The 23,613-nt window shown below is 41.5% G+C and overlaps 2 protein-coding genes across 7 annotated transcripts in view; both read right to left on the reverse strand.

Moving 5' to 3' along the window:
* Mtf1 (metal regulatory transcription factor 1) overlaps window positions 1-7,377 on the reverse strand; it is a 43,468-nt gene extending 36,091 nt beyond the window's left edge. For both annotated transcript variants that reach the window (XM_019207730.1, XM_010625838.2), the window contains exons 1-2: window positions 7,309-7,377; window positions 5,177-5,620 (exon numbers count right to left, since the gene is read on the reverse strand). In XM_019207730.1, coding sequence (XP_019063275.1) covers window positions 5,177-5,569 — 393 coding nt within the window. In that variant the 5' untranslated portion in view covers window positions 5,570-5,620; window positions 7,309-7,377. The remainder of the gene's footprint in view (window positions 1-5,176; window positions 5,621-7,308) is intronic.
* Window positions 7,378-8,723: 1,346 nt separating this feature from the next.
* Window positions 8,724-23,613, reverse strand: part of Inpp5b (inositol polyphosphate-5-phosphatase B) — a 53,612-nt gene continuing 38,722 nt past the window's right edge. For all 5 annotated transcript variants that reach the window (XM_010625837.2, XM_010625835.2, XM_010625836.2 and 2 more), the window contains 10 exons: window positions 22,829-22,938; window positions 21,833-21,968; window positions 17,059-17,169; window positions 16,027-16,189; window positions 14,980-15,215; window positions 13,091-13,204; window positions 11,242-11,326; window positions 10,740-10,867; window positions 9,616-9,727; window positions 8,724-9,364 (listed from right to left, as the gene is read on the reverse strand). In XM_010625837.2, the coding sequence (XP_010624139.1) occupies window positions 9,249-9,364; window positions 9,616-9,727; window positions 10,740-10,867; window positions 11,242-11,326; window positions 13,091-13,204; window positions 14,980-15,215; window positions 16,027-16,189; window positions 17,059-17,169; window positions 21,833-21,968; window positions 22,829-22,938 (1,311 nt within the window). In that variant the 3' untranslated portion in view covers window positions 8,724-9,248. The remainder of the gene's footprint in view (window positions 9,365-9,615; window positions 9,728-10,739; window positions 10,868-11,241; window positions 11,327-13,090; window positions 13,205-14,979; window positions 15,216-16,026; window positions 16,190-17,058; window positions 17,170-21,832; window positions 21,969-22,828; window positions 22,939-23,613) is intronic.

Consider the following 23,613-nt stretch of genomic DNA (forward strand, 5'->3'; position numbering starts at 1 on the left):
AAAATGGAGTACTACTCAGCCATAAAGAATGAGAAACTGGAGACATTTATAGCTAAATGGATGCAGGTTGAGGCTATACTCTTCTTTTTTGGGGGGTACCAGGGATCGAACTTGAGACCTTGTGCTTTCAAGGCAGGTGGCAGAACCACTGAGTTAAATCCCCGGCCCTGAAGCTATACTCTTAAGAGAAATAAATAGGACACACTTGAGTAAATACTGAATAGTTTCTCTTATGTGAAAAACTGAAAGTGTAAATAAGGTTCAAATGGTATTATTGAAAGTGTGAAATAAGAATAAAATGGCTAAAGAGGAAGTGGGGAGGGGACGGGAAAGGAAATAGGGAAAAGAAAAAATGTGAAAAAAGAAAAAATGGAAACAAAGTCTTTATAAATAGGGATGGATGAAGGAGGTGAAGGGAGGGCAGGGGTATGGGGGAAAAAATAAGAATCAAGATATATCATGCAAAAGTACAAGATCCCAATGATAAATATAACTGTACCGTTTCCTTTAAATGTACCAATAAACTTAATGGGGAAAAAATTAACAACATTCCCCAAACATCTGTTTATGAAACACTTTCACACAGTAATACTAAGGATAGGCTAAAGTTAGGTCCAAAACTGTGTTCAAACTTTCTGTGCTTTAAAAAAAAAAAGCTGGGTGTGGTGGTGCACCCAGTAACCCCAGCACTTGGGAGGCTGAAGCAGTAGGATCACTGCCATCCTCGGTTGCAAAATGAGTTTAAGGCCAAACTGGACTGCACAGTGAGACCCTATCTCAAAAATCAATCAATCAATCAATCCCTCCGAGCAACTAATGCCTCATCACTCTTCTTCCTCCAACTCCCAAGTTTCAGACCATCCTGGACAATTTAACAACTTAGTGAGACCTTGTCTCAAAAGAAAAAATAAAACTGGACTGGGGATGTAGTTCAGTGTGAAGCTCCTGGGTTCAATCGCTACTACTGCAAAAAAACTGAAAAAAACAAACTTTATACTTCCTGCTTCCTCAAGACTTATTTTGTCATCATTCAAACTTTGGCTTCAGCCTCCAGTCTCTCCTTAAGATATGAACTGGGTGAGCCAGGTGCTCCTCTGCAGGGTCATATTCAAGAAGTCATACTTCCTCACACTCTGTCCCTTGGCTTCTATGACACTGCATTCCACCCATTTCTTTGACTTCTGTAATCTTCTCTGGTTCCTCTTTCTCTTTTCAACCCTTCAATTCTCAGACCAACTCTCATTTCTTCCTCAGATAAACTGTCTATAGTTTGAACTACTGTCCCTGCATGGATCCACAATTCTATCTATAATTTCCTTGAGAATGGGTATTCCAACTTACTCTTGTTACATTTCTCCAAGGACTACACATTCAATATACTCCAACCAAAATCATCAATTTCCCCACCAAACTTTTCCCTCTTCCTTCCTTTATTCTTACTAATGGAATCACCACTTGGGGGACAGGATGTAGAGGGTAGAGAGCAGAGTCAGCCACTTTCTCCTCAGCAGCACTGGGGTGATATGAACACGCCAACCACAGTGGATTGTTTACTACTTAACTCTTCACCAGCTCTACTCAGCTGTGCTAAGACACAACCAGAAATTCAACAAGCTTGGAGAAATGGATGAAACTTTTCAATCAAATGATTCAAAACCTTTTAAATTCAAAACCTTTTCAATCACATGGTTCAAACCTTTTAATCACATCCAACTCATGGCTCATTCCTCAAATTCTAATAACATACAAAATTTTCTCATACTTCTATGAAAGCTCTTGATTCTTTCCTTCATCAGAATTAAATGAAATCCCAAACCTACATGGCAAGAGTTTTTTTTTTTTTGAGACTGGGTCTCACTATGTAGTTCAGGTTGGCTTTGCACTCACTGAGTGGCTCAGGTTGACCTCAAACTCACAGCAATCCTCCTATGTCAATCTCCCAAGTCCTGGGATTACAGGTGTGTGCCACCATGTCTGACTTGAAAGTCTTCAAATTGGGCACTTAAAGTCTCCAACTTCTTTTAACTCCAAGCAACAACTTCTGCTAGAGCATTGTCTCAAATGCCACTCTAATCACACTATTCCCTGGCTCACACACTGGAGTGGTTTCCCAGTATTTCTGAAATTTAGTTCAAACCCTTAGCATGTTAGAACACTGGCTTCCAGGTTTGGATGTTGGCTATCTTTCTACCCTCATCTCCTATTACTCCCCATGTTCTAGTCCAAGGGTCGACAACAACCAGTAAGCCAAATCTAGCACACTGCCTGTTTCTGTAAATAAAGTTTTATCGGAACACAGCCATGCTTGATCATTTATATACTATCTATAGTGGCTTTTGTGCTATAATGGAAAATGGGAGTAGTTGCAGCTGAGGGCATATGGCCTGCAAAACATAGAATACTTACTTTTTAGCCCTTTACAGAAAAGGCGTATGACAGTGTTCTAACAGGGTCACTGCGATTCTTTGAAAACTGCGTTTTCACCTCCACATATTTGTTCACGCTGTTCCTGTCTCTTGGGAGGACCCCTGCTTTTCCCCTAAACTGTACACATTCTTCAAGACTAGCTCAAGTACTGCAAATACTATATGTACTTTTCTTTTCTTTCTTTTTTTTTGGAACCGGGGATAGAATTCGGTACTTTTCTTTTTTTCTTTGGTACTGGAGATCGAATTCGGGTCCTTGCACTTGCAAGGCAGGCAGCGGAACCACTGAGCTAAATCCCCGGCACTATATGTACTTAAAAAAAAAAGCTCAAATGCTACCTTTTTCATGAAAATTTGCCTGATCCTAAAGGTGAGCTCCTCTGTGCTCCCAGTGTGATATTTGTACCTCTCCTTCGCATTTGCCACATTATGTCTAATGTTATGATTACCGTCATAAACATATTTCTACTTCCATACTGTAAATTGCCACAGTCATCTGCAATCTCACAGAGTATAACAACACCTTGCTTTATAAATGTTTGTTGAGTTGAAATGAACCCCTACAAGCTTAAATACTGGGCTGAAACCACTATTTTGTTTTGTATTATTTTGCTTTGAGACAGGTTCTCACTATGTAGCTCAGGTTGGCCTGGAATTCACACTCCTCCTGCCTCAGTCTAGTAGGGAGATATTCTTAAGGCCTATACACAGGTCTCCACATTGAACTGCACAAGACTTGACAGCTGCACTCAAAAGAATAATAGAGGCAGAATTTCTCAGTCACAGCACTGTTAACATTTTGGGCCAGATAATTCTGTTACAGGGGCCATCTTGTGCACTATAAAATGTTTAACACCACCTTTGGCCTCTACCCACCAGATTCCAGGATCAGCTTCCCAGTGTGACAACCAAAAATATTTCCAGACATTACCAAATGTCTTCTGGGGAGCAAAATTACACCCAATTGAGAACCACTATTCTACAGGTTTCCAATACAAGCTAACAGTAAGTAGTTGTTGCTAATAAAATACAGGCTACATGGGCCGAGAATTTAGCTAGTGGTTCCGATGCCTGCCTTGCAAGTGCAAGGACCAGAGTTCGATCCCCGGCACCAAAAAAATAAATAAATAAATACATAGCATAGAATAGAATAGAGGCTACATAGTAATCGCAGTACAGGTCCAGATTAAGGGATAAGCAGTATTCAGTACTAGTTGACTCACATTTGCAAGATTGTGCTCAACTCTGAATTTTAAAAGGACTTTAAAAATTGGAATTTATTCAATTAAAGCTGACAAAGCCATCAAGGGACTGGAAGAAAATGTCTTAAGAGGGACACATAACTAAATGGAGATGGTCGGTCTGTACCAAGATGAAGGGAAGCCAACGATCTTTATGTAGCTGATGGGCTGTCCTATGGGAGGAAAGTTACCCAGGAAGGCAGATCAAGACCCAGGGTCAACCACTGCAGGAAGACTGATTTTGCCTCTATATAAAAGCAAAAGCCTTCTAACAATCAAGAGTGGGCCAACAGATGTATTGGGCTAAGGTGTGAAAGACTATGTTCCTGTCATTCTGGAAATGTTCAAGCACAGACCAATGAACTAATGTCAGAGATGCTACTGAGAGATTCCTGCATGAGGTGGGAGACAAGATGGTCTTGCTCAGGTTCCTTCTAGCTCCAAGAGTCTAAGATTAGAAAATGAAAAGCCATGGCTGGGGATTTAGCTCAGTGGTTCCACTGCCTGCCTCTCAAATGTAAGAACCAGAGATCAGTCCCCACTAACAAAACAAAACAAAACAAAAACAAAAACAAAAACAAAAAAGAAAAAGAAAAGCCAAATGTCATGAATAAGCTATATATGTAATTTTGTTCTTTTCTTTTTTTTTTGGTACCAGGGATTGAACCCAGGACCTTGCATTTGCCAGGCAGATACTGTGCCACTTGAGCTAAAACCCTGGCCCAGCCATACATAATTTTAATACCTTAACTACAGCAAAAAAGAAAAATATTTTCTTAACCCTATTTCTGTTTGGTAACACCTTACATTTACTCCCTAGCACTGTAACTACCAGTGACCTACTTGCACTAATTAACTTATAAAGTTAATTAGATTCTAGCATAGTTTACCACTACCTTTAAACAGTAACTTGCATTCCATTAACCATCACTAGTACAATTTGTAAAATATTTTAGTTTTCAAAGAATCCTGACATGTTACCTTACTCACATTACCCAAACACGAATATGACAACCTATTTCAGATAACCTACATTCATTTGCAACATGTCTCTCACCTGAATTTCTTCTAAAAGAAAGCTAGCTTTTAGGATTCATTAAACATTCACTAAGTTTAAATAAAGCATACTCCAGTAGATACTCATCTTCAAAAAAATCATTTATATACAACCTAGAGATAAGCTAAATCTAATTATTTGCTATTAGGCCAAATTTAGTTATTTCAGTACCAGAAACATGATTTACTTCAGTGAAACTGCCACTTTATTGATAATTTAAGGAGGAAAATTTAACCATCATTTATATTCCTAAATTTCAACATGGGCATACAATTATAAAGTTCCAGAAAGCAAACACAACAAAACACGAAGCATATGTGCTACTGACAGGCAAAACCACTGTAGCCACTAAACCCAGGGACTCTTTTACTACCCCGTTAAAACTGTCAACAAGACTTGCATCAGGAGGTGTCCCCAAACCAAAACAGGCCTTCAACCACTGCTTTACTTACTTCTTTACGTTTTGTTTCTGGACATTCCGACTGCAGAGTAAGAGTTGCACCTTCGATATTTCTTGGCATGGGTGTGGAACCAGGGTTTATAGTCAAATGAATCTGATCAGGTGAAATAATGTGTTGCACATAACCCTGGGACATTGCTTCCTGATCTATTAGGTGGAAGCCCTCTTCACCCCCTACTAGAAAAGGCAAGTGTTCTCCACATTGTCCATCATCATCTTCATCCTCCAAAGTGCCAGGATCCTGCTCAATAAGAACCGTGGTCCTATCATAAACAGTTCCAGATGAAGAAGGCACCAGTCCGTTTGTATCCACAAACCTGAGCATCTTGTCATCTTCCTCTGCCTCAAAGAAGATGATGTTGTCGTCTGGACTGTGTTCCCCCATGATGCAATCGTGCTCAGCCCAATTGTGAGAAATGGAAAGGTAACGACCTTTCTGTAACAGACAAAGCCAGAATTAGAGCCACACCACAAGACCCAGTGACCTCCCCCAAAACCTGTGTTCATTTTCCCACATTTAAAAAGGCCAAAACAAATGGAAAATATCTTGAGCAATATTTTTAAAATTCAACTTTGATGCAATCAAGTTAATCTTAAGAAAAATAATGCTTTATTTACCCCTAAAAATCTAAGGAATACGTAGTAATTCACAAGACCTTCGAAATGAGCCTGTCAATTTGAAGATAGGTCAAAATAGCTAAAGAGAAAAAAGGAACCAATAGAACAGTGGCTGCATCAAGGCTGAGTTGCTTAAATCTGAAAGTCAGTCAATTTCACTCAAATCATACCATGGGGACAATACAGAGTTTCACATAGCCCGTGACAGAAGAAACATGGCTCTGGACGTAAAGTCATTCACCTACTAATCCTGGCTTTGTCCTTTATTTTTAGGTAACTTTTCTAACCCTCAATTTTCTCAAAGTTGTGATAAAGAGTAAAACAGGGTATGTACAGTGCAATGTTTGACAAATACAGGAATAGATGTGGATTCTTTCTCTCCGTTCTAGAACATATGTCATAGCTTCTGGGTGAAGGTGCTAATCCCTAATAATGTACATCTAATGAAAATAATTTAATTTCTATCTTCTAAAACAACACGGTAGCCGGGTGTGGTGGTGCACGCCTGTAAGCCCAGCACTTGGGAGGTGGAGGTGGGAGGACTACTGCCAGTTCAAGGCCAGCCTGGGCTATATAGCAAGACCCTGTCTCAAATAAATAAATTAACAAACAAACAAATACAACGACATGGTATGGATCCGAAAGTATACTGAGCTCTCTGGCCTGAAAGCTACACTGACACTTGCTAGGAGCTCAGAAAATGTCACCTAAATGAATGAAAGACATATAGATATATTATCTTGGGAAGACATACTCCCTTTAAGAAAATACCAAATGTGAGGTATTCGTGCTCTGAAATAGTGATTTCTCCGTCACCTGCAAACACACAGGTCTATAAATGTGGGTTTGACAGGCAGAACATAATTTAAAAATAACTAGTATATTACTTTTAGTTTTCAGTTTGGCTTTGTACTTTGTCTTTCTCTTCGGCTCAGGGTTTCAAAGCGAGCCTTTACGTAGTAGGGTGGCCGGACAGAGAGGTAGTTACCAGAGACAGGTCAAGGGATCTGATCCGGGAGGAACCGGCCCGACCCCTCGCTCTGGCTTACGCAACCCCACAGATGCACATTTCCCTGCATCTGAGAGGAGAGATAAGAGTATCAAGGGCCCAATGGGCTGCCCCGGCACATTCGGCGGCAACGCGGAGACCAACTGTCCGGAACAAACACGACCAGGAGGTTTGAGGATGGCCAACAAGGAGTGCGAATAGAGCACCCTTGAAGAGCTGGAGAGAAGAACCTGTACGGAATGGCCCCCAGCCCAGGACTACAAGGGAAAATCCTAAGACAGGCCAGGGGGCTACCAGTTGGGCGAAGAGGGGCAGGGTCCGGGTATCCATGGAGACAGGAAAGGGGGGCAAGATACCCATCCCCATGGAAACGGAGGAGGGGTGGGGTCCCTACGGAGAGCGAACTGGGGTCTCTACTGGAAACTGCTTCAGGAGGGAATCTAAGTCCCGCGACCCCCTGGAAGTCCCAGCCCACGCCGTCTAGTTTAGCCTTTTACCTCCGCGGCTCCCGGCAACAGCGGCGGCAGCAGCTTCTCCCCTCCCCAGCGGCACCATGATTGCCCCCACCTTTCCCTAACGTCACTTCCGCTTCCTCTTTCCGGAGGAAGGAGGAGACAGCCTCTCCACCTCTCTCTGGCGCTCCTGGTTGGTTTCGGCGGTCTGGGGGCTGAGCCCGAGCGTCCAATTGGCAAGCCCCAGGGCCGGGCGGGGCGGCGTGAGTAGTCGCTGGCTAGGTGAGCTCGGGGTTATATACCAGGAAGCGTCCTGGTCTTCGAGGATGTTCACCAGAAACGGGGAGTGACTCTCGACCACAAATACGACATATCGTCAGCCCAGCTTGTGCCACGACTGTAACGGAAAGGACGCCAGTTAGCGATTAGATTCCCGGCTCGGACCCGCCAGGGGTGAGGCTGTTCCTGGCCTTCCTTTACGGCGCCAGCGCCCCATTGTCACTCAGCAAAGTTAACGAGGCAGGAGGATCAAGAAAAGGACTGGATTCAGAAAGCAGCTAAGAGCATTCCAGGCCCAGCCAGAGAGGACGCTGCTCACTTCTCAAAACGCTTTCATAAAATGCCCAGTTTCCTTTCTCCTTGTACTCCTGCCCAGCCTAGCCGCCCCAACTTTTCTCCCCTGTAGAGGATTCTCCCGCCCGAGCCAGTCGACGCCACCTGCTGGTCACTCCCTTTCTTTAACTGCTCACATTCATCCTGTCGGTCCATCTCGTAAATCACTAACCACACTGGAGGGAAGTAGTGGCATTCTGGAGCCCAAAAAGCGATTTTATGTGTATCTGTAGTATGCTCTCATTTTTTCTAAGTTCCTGTAAGATCTAGCTGTTAGATCCTCCCAGCAACCAATGCCTGTTTTTCCGGTAAACTACCTCTATAATATTGAGACAACCCTTGGAAGAATAGATCAGGGATTCAGGCCATGGCCCACTCTCTTGCTTGGAAAATGTGATTAGTAACTATTATCCACCAGACTGCCAGGCATTCGTCTCTGGCTCCTGATCAGCTGTCTCAATGCTTAAACCACAAAGGTCCAACTGCCAAGGACTGCCATATCTTAAGAGAAAAACACAACAAATACTGTTAAAAATACATTTATCATGAAAATATATTACAAATATGAGCAGAAATGCAAATACAGTTTGGAGGATTTGCTGGCCTAGAAATTCTCGGTTGCTTCACCAGAACACGCATTTCCTCTTTTTTTCACCTGTAAGCCACTGTATTGCCCTCTGAAGCTGAGTGACCAACCTCAGAGTTATTGAGCCATTATCTGAGTAGGAAGGGGGTAGAGTTTCCAAATGCATGTTTGCCTTGTCCTCAGACTGAGAAATGGATGAGACTGAGGTGGCTGAGGCTTGTTTATCCAGAACTCTCCACCTGAATTCTTGCTGTCCAACTCATTTTCCTTTTAGGACTTCAAAGTTTATTCAAATGTCGAATTGTAAAGAGCGCAGCTACAAGGATGGCATTAAGTATGCCCTGGAGCAAGGCTGAGTGAGTATAGTCACCTTCCTTGTTTTTTTGAGTCTACGTATTCCACAATGGCCTTGAACTTGCTATGTAGCCCAGGTTGGCACTGAATTCATGACTCTCCTGCCTCAGCCTCCTAAGTGCTGGGATTATAAGCAAGCACCACCACGCCTGGCCTAAATTTTTTAAAGTACTAAAGAATTAATAGAGATCTGCGTTAACTGAAGTTGAACACCAAATGTCAGTTTTATTGTGGTGGATTTCCCCCAGTCTTCACAGCTCAATAGTGAGCAGGCTAACTGATGGCAGGATAGGGGGCGATCTGGGCTCAGCAATCAAGTAGCTGCCATTCCTGATTCTGGGTGGCTTCCTATCATCTTAAGGCATCACTTGAGCAGAAACCGCTGGGGATGGCAATTGGCTGCCTCAGATAAAACAGAGGGAGATGGAGAGGTTCAGAGTGTGTTGCAGAGGAACTGGTGAATAAACTCTTGAGCCTTCTTCTTATCTGTCATTTCAAGTTTTTGGTGATCAGCTGGGTTTCGAAGCAATAAACTGCCAAATATGCTTGCTGTATGAAGAAAAGAAAAAAAATGATTCAGCAACAGAAAGTACTACTTATTCTTTAGGAGCAGAGAAGGGGTTACCAAAGAACAGTGTTTTCTGCTTTGAAACAAAGCAAAAAATTACTTGAGTGTAAACTTTGCTCAGAGCTTGAAATTTAAATTCTACTGTAATGGACCTGGGACCCTCCTCAACCTCTTTTCTCATAATGACTCATTTTACACAGATGTTTTCCTAAATGCCTAGCTAGCTGCTTACCTAGAATATTCTCATCCAAATGATTCTTCGCTGAATTTTTCAGCAGTTCTTGCAAAAATGCCATTAAGTAATTGAAGACATTTTTATGGAATGTGGGGAGAGTAGAAATGACCTGAAAGAGACAGAGTGGGCATCTGTTTATTTGTTCATTGAATTTGTTGTCAGGTGGCCTATATTCCAGGATCTGAGTACATAATCTATGAACATGAGTAAGAGCGAACGCAGAAAACTTCACTTGGCATAAATACCATGAAAGAAGCACTGGTCAAACAGCACTTGAATTTAGAGATGTCTTGCTCTATGTTCTGAGATGACAAGGAAATAAAAAGACATTTTAGTTGGGTATTGGGTATAAGACAAAACTGGACCTATAAGGCAAGGGAGACCTATAAAGGTGAGAGATTTGGAGCAAAGAAAGTGCTTAAAAGGTCAAAGTAAAGGGGGAGATAAGGAGAGAGAACACATTATAAAAAGTTAATTCTGATAAGACTTTATTAACCTTTTAATAGGTTTTAAGACTTCAATGAATACCAGAATCAGCTGGGCAGTTTACACAAAACAGATTCCAAAAGACATTCTGCTTCAGTGGTTTTGGGGTGAGGCTCTGGAACCTCTATTATTGACAAGTGTTCATTATTCTTCTGTTAAGTATTATATAAGTAAACTATTAGGCTAAATCAAGTTAAGTCCTGAATATTTAAGAAAATAATTAAATGACAATGGAGAGCCAAGTTTGGTTTTGACCAACAGGATGAGAACTTTAGCGTACATGAGTGGATAGCCATCTGAACAACAAACATATCAGCAGAAGGAGAGCCTAAATGCAGGGCAGGGAACTGAAGTAAATAGAATGAGAACGGGAGGGAGAAGACGGTGATAGTTCAAGGGGCCTGGGTGTGTGGGGAGGAGAGGGAAGAGTTAAGAAATGATTCAGATTTCAGAGTCGAGTCACTACCATTAAAGGTGATGCTATTAAAAGGAAGAGGAAGAACAGGTTTGAGAAGGAAAGATAAGGTGTTAAGTTTCTAAAACACTGCACTTACGGCCCAATTCGTTCCATCAGGCCTCCTGGGCCTACGGAGAGCCACAACACAGGTACAGTGATGTTCAGTGCCTCCTCTCACCTGTTTGCTCGCTGCGTAATTACCAGAACACTCCAAGCAGCTATGGTAGGCACTATAACAAATCACAGGCTCTGGCAGACTCTCCAGGAAAAGCAGCAAGGCTTCAGCTACAGAATGATTGCTGGCAGCTTTGGGCCCACTGTTAAGGAACAGGTGATGTTGCTTCACTGCCCCTGGTTAAGAGAAGGCCCAGGGACAAGTACATACAGCAAATGCTCCTGCTCAGCCAGGTTCTGTTCAGAGCCAGGGTGCCAGCCTGACATCTCAAAGGTGTCTGTCAGGTGAGCTAGGCCCTCCTGAGTTCCTGCTGTATTAGTTGCTTAAAGCTGTAAAGTCTTCTCTACGCACACTTCAAGTAGGAAAAACATGATTGTTTGGAACACAATAGGAGACTTTGAACTTTAAAATACTATTTCTCTTTTCTCATCTCTCTCATATGTGCCCTCTGTCTCCTGCCCCCCCCCCACGCACACACACACTAAGCTGAATGCCTGAAGGATACAGAGGTCATCAATCATCCCAGTATCCAAACAGTCCCTGATATGTTCAAATTCCAACCTCAGGCCTGGCTGTTGAAACAGATCTTCCTGCAAAAGGAAAGAAAGTCACAAAACAATTACTTTTTCAGAAAATCAGCTATGATTTCCTGACTAGCAATATCATCAGAGTACAAAATGGCACAGTGTAGTGAGACCTCTGAATCACCCTCACAGACAATGTAATTTAAAGTGAAGTGGCTAATTCATCTTGTAGGCCTTTCTACACATGTTTTTACAATAAGTTCTTAGGCATCTATTATAAAACTATGGATTGGGCACATTACATAAGACCAGACCCAACACAAGAAGCCAGGCCTGATGGCACACGTATGTAGTCCTAGCACTCTGGAGGATGAAGCAGGAGGCCAGCCTGGGCTATAGAGTGAATTCAAGGCCAGCTTGAACTACACAGTGAGACCTTGTCTCAAAGAAACAAGTAACAAAACAAAAGCAACATAACATAAGAAAAAACTTTAGATATCTATGTATCTTGCAGTGCTACGGAGGACTGACTAGGAAAAAAAATCATATATAAGATGGAGAAAATTAAAGTCATCTCAGTACATTGTACAAACAAGATTATGGCAATAAAGGTTATTTTCACTAGGATACTATATATTCACTTGTTTTATACAGTAACAATACCATATAACTGTAAATAACAATATTATTCATATTATTCAAAAGTTACATCTAAAAAGGAGCTCTACAGATAAAGAGACCACTACAGAACTTAAGAATGTGACTTCTGGGCTGGAGATGTAGCTCAGCGGAGTGGTGCCTGCAGGTGTGGTGATGCATACCTGTATTCTCAGCACTCAAGAGGCTGAGTCAAGAAGTTTGCTACAAATCTGAGGCCAACCTGGGCTACAGAGTGAATTCAGGGCCAGCCATACTGCACAGTGAGCCACTGTCTCAAAAAACCAAAACAAAGAATGTGATGTCTAGGGCTGGGGATTTAGCTCAGTGGTTCTGCCGCCTGCCTCCCAAGCACAAGGACCCAATTTCAATCCCTGGTACCAAAAAAAAAAGAATGTGATGTCTATAGCCAAAGTCCCACCATCAGCTTGGGATCCTTGACCAAGTTATTTATACTTCTGGACATCTGTTTCTTCATCTGAGAGCTACTGTGAGAATTAAATGAGACAATGCAGTAAAACACTTAGAACAGTGCTTGGTAAACTACAATGCCCAGCAAATGTGAGGGGGGAAAAATGAACCAGACTATCATAAGAATGAATGTTGCTGGGCTAGAGCTGAATAGCACAGTGGTAGGGCACTTGCCTAACATGGGTGAGACCCTGGGTTCAATCCTAAGTACTACAAAAAAAAGTATTTTTTCTGGCTGTGGGATTATAATTCATATAAGGTCTCTGTGGAACCAATCAGCTGACCCCGTGAACCTTGCCCAAGTCACTCTAGAAATCAAGCCTGGGTGTTCCATCAAGTCTTGCCCCTCTACCTGGCCTGTCAAAAAGTCAACCCTTCCTAGTCCCAGAAGAGAGCAGGAGGACACCCAGAGGCCTTCAGATGGCTTTCTACCTGGGGAGCCAAGGGAAGGAGCATGTTGCTGGGAGGGCTGTCTCTGCAAGGCGGCTTCCCTTAGGGGTAATCAAGTGCTGCGTGCAATAGCAGGATCTCATAGGGCTACAAAATATGATACAAAATCAATCTTTTCTTCCCTCCCTGGGGGGAAGAGCTTTCCATACCTTTCTCAGGGCAAAAGCTTTCCAAACAAAAGATTCTTAGGGCTGATAATTTTTCTCAAGGCAGAGTGGCCTCAATCAGCATGACTGCCTAGCCACAACCTACCTGCTGGATAGCATTTCTGTACAGGTAATCAACCATCATCCAGAGCTCTTTGGGGATTACCATGGGGCTCTCCAACTGGCTCCCATCATCTTCAGTCTGTACTGGCATCAGAGTCTAAAAATAAAGAAACAAGGGCCAGGGATTTAGCTCAGTGGTTCCACCGCCTGCCTCACAAGCACAAGGACCCACGTTCGCTCCCCGGTAACTCCCCCGCAAAAAAGAAAGAAGACAAGCTGACCTACTAATGGAACTTGGGGATAGCAAACCCATGGAAAAATAGAAAAATTTCAATGCCCCTAACGAAACATGGCCAAAAATGAAATCAGATGGTAAAACCCAAGGATAAAAGGTGACTTTTGAGAATTGGGAGTTATGGCAAGCAATTTCAATAAGTCAGGTAAAATATGCACCATTTTCTTTAAAAAAACAGTCATACCAATAGCCTTTCACTGTCAGAACCAGAGAGATGGTATGGTCTTATGAGGAAAGAACACAGACTTGGAAGTCCAAATCTGAGTTCAAGATCTTGTGTCCACTGTTTACCATTATGCAATATGTGACAAACCACTCTCCTTTGGGCCTCTATTTTCATCTATACAATGGGGAAGATAATTCAAATCCCTAAATAAGAAAATATATTAGGGAGGAAACACATGTAATACCATAAATCTGCTCCAAAGTAATTCCTTATATTAGAATTGTCTCCATTGGAGCCTTTTATCTCTCAGTGAATTTAGTTTAGGATGATAATCTACCAAGTGATGATTTTAAGAAATGAATAGTATTATGGGCCAAGGAACACTCTCATCATATTAGGAGTCAGGGCCATGTTTTTCTAATGTACTGTTACAGACTGAATGTTTATGTCTCCCATCCCCATCAAATTAGTGATCAGGATGTTGAATCCTGATCTCCAATGTCATGGTACTTAGATGTGAGGCCTCTGGGAGGTGGTTACTCATGAGGGCTGTGCAATCATGAATGGGATTAGTTATCTTACAAAAGAGACCCCAGAGAACTCTCTCGCCCCTTTTACCATGTAAAGACTCAGTAAGAAGCCGTTTCTCTAAAAACCGAAAAGCGTCACCAGACACCAAATGTGTAAATGTTTTTATCTTGGACTTTCCAGTTTCCAGAACTATGAGAAATGATGCTGTGAGTCTATGGTAATCTGTTACACAAAGCCAAAGGGTCTAAGACATGCACTAGGTATGAAAGACTGAAAAATATGGCCACATTCTGCAGCTTTTCCTATCAAGAGGTGGCATCTTTCCCCATTCCTGGAATCTGAGCTTGCTTCTCAACATTCTGGGATCCAAAAAATATGATACATGTAGTATGGTTTGAACTTCAGAGCAATGCCGTAAGCGACCATCTTCTGCTCTTGCTGCCTGAGTGAGTCTTTCTGTTCTTTTCTTTTGGAGTTTTGAGATAGGATCTCACTATATAGTTCAGGCTGGCCCTGAACTCACTATGTAGCCCAGGTTGGCCTCAAACTCAAGGGGATCCTCCTGTCTCAACCTTCCAAGTATTGAGATTACAGATGTGTGCCACCATGCTCAGAATAAGCCCAGAAAGCAGTCAAAAAACCAAGATGCGAGAGGAAGGTCACCTTGGACTCTCCAGCTACCAAAGCTGCCATCTTATTACAGTGGTACAAGTGAGCCTAGGCAAGATTAACAGAAGAAACCAACAGAGACATGAAAAACAACTCAATGGTGTTTCAATTTTGGGGTGGGCATGTGGCATAGCAATGTTTAGCTGATACGCTAAGCAGGCTGTAGGAGGCTGAAGAATTAGCTATCAAGGGAGGCAGAGCAGGAGCAGCTTGTCTGACTGGCTGTGCTGCAACCCAGTTCCATTATTTTTCCCTGGGGCACATCACTCACCAGCTCACTAATAGTTTCAAGTGGTAGATCCAAGATTGGCTGCCTCATGTAGCACAAAGTGTGAATGGGAGAGCCAAAACAGCTGGGCAGGTAGTTTCCAGTCACAGACAAAAAGTAATCCTTTCCCCTGTCCAAGTGCAAAACCAGAATGTCCTCAATTTTGTCTTCACCCGAGTTGAGTTTTGTAGCTGTGGTCTTATTTACAAAGAGTTCCAATTCAATCTCAATGTCAGAATCTGTAGAAAAGTTTTGAAAAAAAAGTAATGTTGGCTAGGAAGATGCTGGAGAGAAGGGGTGAAGGAGATAGGAGGGAAGAGGGTAAGGTATAACGTGTTAGAAAAAGGAAATTAATGGTATCAACCAACAAGTATCCATGAGCTCAGGAGACACAAGAATAAGGAGTTCACAGTTAACTGGGACTATGAAAACAAATAGATAAATATTTAAAAATTCAAGCACTAAGCAGCACAGCTCAAGCTAAAAGTATCAACACAATAAGAAGGCATGGACCAAAGAGCCTTTTCTGAGGCAGGTAAAATGAAGATCCCTGATCTAGTGGAAATAGAACACAATTATCAGCCTGTAAATTGTCCACAAAACACACTGATCCTTCAGCCACACCATACCTCACAGAGTGCAAAGGAGAAGTCAGGGGAAAGATGCAGACAGTGCATTCCACAGCCAGATATAATTTCTGAATTACCATTCCATTATCTTTCTCCACAAGAGCATGTAACTGGGAGTTGATTATAGTAAGACAAACAGTGAAAACGGCTCCTTTAACAGCAGCATCTGCTTTACATTAATCTTACGTTTTCTCTTTCTGTGAAATTATGAAACATATAAATGACTGAAAACACTTTTGAAACTGAACATATGTTCCTTGCTATTTTATATTTTATTTATGGATGGGTTCAGTCAGAGGGCTTTAAAAAGAAGTTTCAAGCAGAAAACAAAACACTCAGAAGCAAAAGGCTTATTTTAAGAAAATGAGCAAAGATAGGATCCCCAAACCAGAAACTAGGAATCTGGAAACAGAAGCCTCACCTGGCAGGAGGAACCCTCTACTGGGGTTGGCATTCAGCCACTGCTTACAGTAAGACTCTTCATCTGGCTTGTTGATGAATTCAAATTGACAGGGTACTTGTCCATTGTGAATTGTAAAGGACTCTACTTGCAACTGCATGTACTTCACATTCTGAAAACAGAACTGGGAACAAGCCCGGGACCAGTAAGAACCAGCGTCCTCTCCTTGACCACAAGCCCAGCCACCCTAACTTGCCCTGGGAAGAAAACCAAGGACCATCTCTTTGAAATATCTTCCTCAGGTTTTTACCTGAACGCCACAGCCAGTTCTGTATGTTTAAGCCAAAAACCCCAAAACTCCAAAAACAAGTTGTCTGTAAATGTATACTTCCTGAATGAAAGTTTTTATTTTTTAGACCCAAAATCCATTTTCAAAATGCCCTTCACAGATTTCATCCCTCAACCTGAAGAACAAGTTCACCCTTCCAAGCAACTAGGTATCTAGGCATTAAAAGTGCCTTTGTCATAAACCTCCATTTGAATGACTGTGTGGTACTGTTAACTGTAAATGACCTATGCTGTGGCTCTCCTATGAATAACCTTAGCTTTGCCAGGGAATTAGCTCAGTGGCACCGCACCTGCCTCGCAAGTGCAAGGGCCTGAGTTTGATCCCTGGAACCGGAAAAACATTAGCTCTAATTGGCCCATCACTTTTCTCTACTGTTTTCCCTTCCATCAACTCATGTGGACTGAAGAAATTCAGAATCAACATAATCTCAAAGTAAAGCATCAGTAGGAAGGAAAACTCATTGCAAAAATATACACCTGTTATTCTAAAATCAAACAAAGTCTGGTTTAGAATATGATCTCAGCCAAGAACCTCTATCTTCTGTTACCATCATCCTCACTTTATCTAGAAGCAACTTGTCAAGAAAACTAGAGTCCAATAACGTGACAGGTGCCTCTGGAAATTCTGAGTTCTTGCAAATGAGAGACTTTGAAGTTCTGGGAAGTGAAGGGCCCAATAGTAGTATTCTTAACATGTCTTCCTACCTCTCGCTTAGAGAGAGACACAGAAGGAATGTTGGCATTTTCCATCTTATCAAGGGAGCGAACAATTTCCTCCAGAGTCTTCCTGTAGAGCTCAGGATTGACGACCTTCACCTGGAAGAAAAACAGCAGAGACTGAGTATGAGGTTTCTCAGTATTGAGGACATGCATGGTATTAGAAATAACAGTTGATGGCAATACAGAAAATAAAGGCTAAATACATTTAATTAACAGAGAACCCAATTAACAAGAGACTTGGAAGGATCCCCAGCTATGGTAAAGTCACTGGCTTCCCTACCTAACAACAGAAGGAAGATATGGGAGTAAGAGGTTGTTGGCTGCCACAGGCCCTGACAGAAAGATGCTCAATGCCCAGCTGTTCTGCTTGCTGCCATCCACAGGTCAGTGGTGAGAAATGTTTGTAGGGCTTTGATTTAAAGCAGCATTTCCAAGTTTTTTCACACAACCTGGGAAGATTTTGTCAGCCTCTATTTTATGTATTTCAAATGACAAACATTTTTTATTTTCCAATATAACTTGAATTATAACATTCATTAAACTTTTCTCATACTACCCACATCCTCATAGATTCTGATACTCCTCTACCCGTACCCTTGAGAATTGGTAATATAAACAACCCAGAAGCCACTGACAAAATACAGGCAGATTATATGTGAATGAAAAGATGTTAGCTTCACTAGTAATTTGAAAGATGGTCACTATAGGACCGGGGATTTAGCTCAGGGGTTCTGCCGCCTGCCTTGCAAGCGCAAGGACCAGAGTTCGATCCCCGGTAGCCCCCCCAAAAAAAGATGGTCACTATAACACTACATATAGTAGCAAAACTTTGAAAGCAAATCATCATCACTACATTATGACTCATACATACATACAGAATAGTTTTCAGCCTTTAAAAACAATGAGCAGGGAAAGGTTTGATGGCACACTCCTGTAATCCCAATACTCAGCAAGCTGAGGCAGGAGGACTGCAATGAGTTTGAGGCCAGCCTGAGTAAAGGGAGGAAGGAAGGAAGGAAGGAAGGAAGGAAGGAGCAGGACCAGGCGTGGTGTGCATATTTATAATCTGGGAGGCTGACACGAGGATCATCACAGGTTCAAGCCCCGCCTGGGGAATTTAACAATTGATCTCAAAATTAAAAATAAACAGGGGCAGGCCAGGGATTTAACTCAGTGGGTTGCACTGCTTGCCTCGCAAAAGCAAGGTCTGGGCCTGAGTTCAATCCCCAGTACCAAAAACAAAACAAAACAAAACCAAAAAAGTAAATAAAAAAAATAAACAGGGGCTGGGGATGTTAGTAAAGGCTGTGGGTTCAATCCCCAGTACTGTAATAATGATGATAATAATAATAATTTTAAAATGTGAAGCTGGGTGTGGTGCGCACGCCTGTAATCCCAGCACTCAGGAGGCTGAGACAGGAGGATCGCTGTGAGTTCGAGACCAGCCTGGGCTACATAGTGAGTTCCAGGTCTGTCTCAACTACATAGTGAAACCCTGTCTCAAAATACAAAACAAAACAAAACAAAAAATGTGAAGAGGAGGAAGACCTACCTTTATTGACATAAAACAATGCCTAAGATATTTTTGATTGATAGGAGAAAAAAAAGTTCTTAGATTTTAAGTTCTGTCTTAGCTCTGTTGGTGGTTTCTCTTACACTGCAAAAACTTTTTAATACAATGAGATTCCAGTTATTGATTCTTTGTACAAGTTCTCATGCTACTGAGAATTTGTTCATGAAGTCTTTTCCTATGCCAATGTCTTTGAGAGTTCTACCTAATTTACTTTCCATTAAGTTTGGTGTTTCTGTTTTGATATTTACATTTTTAATCCACTTGGATTTTAGTTTAGTTCATGGTGAAAGATACAGGTCTAGTTTTAATCTCTGGCAAGTTGAAAGCCAGTTTTTCCAACACCATTTATTAAAGAGAGGGTTTTGGCTCCTTTGTCAAAGATGAGGTAGTTGAGAATGCCAAGAGGTGTTTATGCATCTTCTAATCTATTCCACTGATCCTCAGGTCTTTTTCTTTGCCAGCACCATTCTGTTTCTATCACAGTGGCTTTGTAGTATAGTTTCAAGTTGGGAATTGTGATACAACCTGTCATGTCTCTGTTGCCTAAAATGGTTTTTGCTATTCTAAGTCTCTTCTGGTTCCAAATGAATTTTGGGATTGTTTTCTCAAGCTCTGTGAAATACTGCTGGGATTTCAGTTGGGATTGCATTGAATCTGTATAGCAGTTTTGGAAGTATGGCCATTTGCATTATGTTGATTCTTCCTACCCAGGAGCAAGGGATATCTTTGCATCTTCTTATATCCTCTTCCATCTCTTTTTTCAGAGTGCTATAATTTTCAGTGTAGAGGTCTTTTGTCTCCTTTGTTAGACTGATTCCTACATATTTCATTTTTTTGGATGCTATTATGAAATGAATTGTTTCCCTAATTTCTCTCTCAGTGAGTCTGTTATTTGTGTACAAGAAGGCTAATGATTTTTGAGTGCTGACTTTGTATCCAGTTACTCTACTGAATCTGTCAATTAAGTCTAGAATTATTTTGGCAGAGCTTCTTTTAGTTCTTCTAGGTAGAGTATCATATCATCAGTAAATAGTGAATTTAACTTCTTCCTTCCCTATCTTTATTGCTTTTATCTCTTTCTCTTGTCTAATTGCTGCAACTAATGTTTCTAGAACAATATTGAACAGGAGTGGTAATAGTGGACATGCTTGTCTTGTTGCTGATTTTAGTGTGAATGTTTTCAGTTTTTGACCATTTAGAATGATAATGGCTGTTGGTTTTTCATAGATAGCCTTTATCGGGTTGAGATAAAGGCCATCTATTCCAATTTTCTGCACAGTTTTTATTTTTATCATTAATGGGTGGTGAATTCTGTTCAATGTATCTACTGACCAGCTACTCCTCAGACAAAGGACTACTATCTAGAATATATAAAGAACTCAAGCTGGGCATGGTGGCACACACCTGTAATCCCAGCACTCGGGAGGCTGAGGCCAGAGAATTGCTGTGAGTGCGAGACCAGCCTTGGCTACCTAGTGAGTTCCAGGTCAGCCTCAACTACATAGGGAGACCCTGTCTCAAAAAAACCGAAAAGAAAGAAAGAAAGAAAAAAAAACTAAAGCAAAAATCAGGACCCCCCCCAATACAAAGACCCAATTTAAAAATGGGCATCTGAAATGGACAGACATTTCTCAGACAAACAAGTAAAAGCAGAAAATAAATATGTGAAAAAATGTTCAGCATCACTGGTCATTTGAGAGATGCAGATGAAAACAACACTGAGATTCCACCTCACCCCAGGAAGAACAGCTGCTATCAAGAAATCAACCAATACCAAATGCTGACGGGGCTGTGAGGAGAAAGGGACCCTTCTCCACTGTCGGTGGGAGTGCACACTGGTGCAACCACTGTGGAAATCAATATGGAGATACCTCAAAGAACTAGGATTAGAGGTCACATTTGACCCAGCCATCCCTCTGCTGGGTATCTTCCTGAAAGAATTAAAAGAACCATACCACAGTGATAAACGTGCACCCATGTTTATGGCAGCACAGTTTGTAATAGCTAAAACTTGGAGACAACCCAAATGCCCATCAACTGGAGACTGGATAAAGGGGTGTGTGTGTGTGTGTGTGTGTGTGTGTGTGTGTGAACAAAATGGAGTACTACTCAGCCATAAAGAATGAGAAACTAGAGACATTTATAGCTAAATGGATGCACATTGAGGCCATACTCTTAAGTGAAATAAGGAGGACACACTTAAGTAAATACCAAATAGTTTCTCTGGTGTGAAAAACTAAAAGTGTAAATAAGGTTCAAATGGTATAATTGATAGTATGAAATAGGAATAAAATGGCTAAAGAAGTGGGAAGGGGAAGGGAAAGGAAATAAGGGAAAAGGAAAAATGTGAAAAAAGGAAAAAATGAAACAAAGTCCTTGTAAACAGGGAAGGGTGAAGGGGGTGAAGGGAGGGCCAGGGATATGGGGAAAAAATAAGAGCCAAGACATATCATATAAAGGTACAAGATCCTAATCATAAATATAACTGCACTGTTTGCTTTAAATGTACCAATAAACTTTTTAAAAAATGTTCTTAGAATATATATAATGTGATCCGTTTTACCAAAAAGGGTGGAGGGTATCCCATATATTGTATACAGAATGCTGACATATTCATTTAAATTGCATAAGGGAAATTTGGAAAGACACAGTCTAAAAAGCAAAAGAGAACTTCCATGTATATGAATACATAAAAGTTTACCAAAACAATTATTAATTACATTTAAATTATGGAAGGAATTCTGACCCTAGGCTGCCTTTGGACTCTTGGCATTTCTACCCTGCTAGAATAGCCTGCAGATTTTGGACCTGCCAACCCCCACAATCACAAAAGTCAATTCCTAAATAAATCTCTTTCTGTACACCTATAGATTCTGTTTCCCTGGAGAACTCTACCTAATACAGTACTCAATAAATGATGGGGAAAAATAAAAGTAATAAATGATGGGAGAAAAATGTCCTAGCAACCTAAACTACAACAATAACAAGGATGGCTACTGTTATCACCATCTAATTGGTTGGGGGCAATACATTTTAAAATTAATTAATTAACTTAAACGAACAGTTTTTTTTTATAAGGAGCTCCTCACATTCAAGGGCAGAGGAGGAGATCAAAGAAGACAAAAAGTAGTCCTGGTGTGAAAATTCATTCCCTACAATTACAATGGGTGCCAGGTGCCCACCTACCCCAATGTCAAACTCAGAGCTGACGGGCTTGTGGTCACTGGTCTTCAAGGCCATGTGGCTCTGGTAACTCAGCTGAGTGACGTTCTTCCCTTTCCAGAGGATCCGGTCACACCAGGCAGGAGCACGACACTTCTCACTGAAATGGAAAAGCCCATGTTGGGAACACTCCCAGAAATAGCAGTGCCCACTTCCTCACTAGTGCTGTGGCTCAGGCAAGGAATAATGAAGTACAGCCTTCACATCCATGTGGCACATTCATCTGAGATGACTTAAACAACTCAGGCCCACCAAGGAATAACATACATCCTGTGGGTATCATGCAACTATGAAAGCTCAAAGCCCAAACAGTTCAGACAGATTCTCTGCTCTTTACCCTGCTATGAGGATAGGAGAAGAGCAAAAAGGCAATGTAAGAATAGGTACTTGAAAGGAAGTAGTTGGGGCCAGGAGTTTAGCTCAGTGGTGCCACTCCTGCCTTGCAAGTGCAAGGTCCAGAGTTCGATCTCTGGTACTGAGAGAAAAAAAAGGAGGTAGTTAAAGAAACAGGCTTTAACTTCCTATATGGTTGCAAATTCTGTCTCTGCCTGTTTGGGATGGTCTTTGACTTTTCTATGCCTCAGCCCCCAATCCCCTAAAATAAAGATAACGAATCATACCTATCTCAACAAGTTGTTGACAGGATTAGATAATACAAATAAATGAGGCAATACAAATGAGTTTCAAATAGCGTGAGGTGTCAATAAACACTACTAAAAATACTAACTAGTACCTAATGACCGCGTACAAGCCACGTTAGATGAAATCATCTCATCTAAGCATAACTGAAAATTAAATCAGCATCAAGACTTATTATGGAACAAAGCGTAAGTCACATATAAATATGTATGGAAAATGTGGGGAAAGTCACAGAAAACTAGTGTTGTTCTGCAAGTCCATAAGGGCAAGTACTTCCCAGAATTCCTGGTTTGCATGTGCTCAACCCCAAGGCTGACATACCTGGTATCCCAGTCATCAGAGCCAGTGTCATACTTATACGTAGGCTGGAATGTGAGCTCCCCCTCTGTGTAGCCATCAAAGACAGTCTTGGCAGCCACTTGAATTTTCAGCTATATAAAAGAATGGGGGAAAAAAAAACACTTCAAAATAAAAAGGCTAAAGCTTGAATTAATGGAGAAAAGGAAATCAATCTGGAATTCAGGTCCAAACCTAAGGGAAAGACCTCATTTAAAAAAAGCTATTCTGTGAGATCTTGAGTTAACTAACTCTTAGGAAGAGGAGCAAGCTGACAATTCCTTCACCTGAAACCTGAGTTTTTAAGGCTCTAAGAGTAAATGTGTATCCAAGAGACCTGAGGACAGTCTTACTGTCACGTCCCCAAGAGGACTAGCTTTCTCTTCCTAGTATCAAACACATCACTTGTGCCTTCACTTGCTCCAAATACAAAAACAAAACTGTGCTGTCAAGTTGTATCATGTGAACTGGGGGAAACTCTGCCTTGTATTCCCCTATCTGTAAATTTGGGGGCTATGCAGAACCTACATTAGGAAGATTAACTGTCAATATCAAATAGGACCTGAAATATTTTTTGAAAATAATTAGAATCCTTCCTACTGAATTAACTCTTTCTGTTTGTTTCTGTTTTGCTTTAGAGATAGGGTCTCACTACATATATAGCATAGGCTGGCCTTGAACTTGTTATGTAACTCAGGATGGACTCAAAGTCATGATCCTCTTGCCTTAATCTCCTGAGTGCTGGGACTACAAGTATGCATCAGTGTGAA

The sequence above is a fragment of the Fukomys damarensis genome, unplaced genomic scaffold (assembly GCF_012274545.1).
Source record: "Fukomys damarensis isolate Sample0158 unplaced genomic scaffold, DMR_v1.0_HiC HiC_scaffold_23, whole genome shotgun sequence".
Taxonomy (NCBI): Eukaryota; Metazoa; Chordata; class Mammalia; order Rodentia; family Bathyergidae; genus Fukomys; species Fukomys damarensis.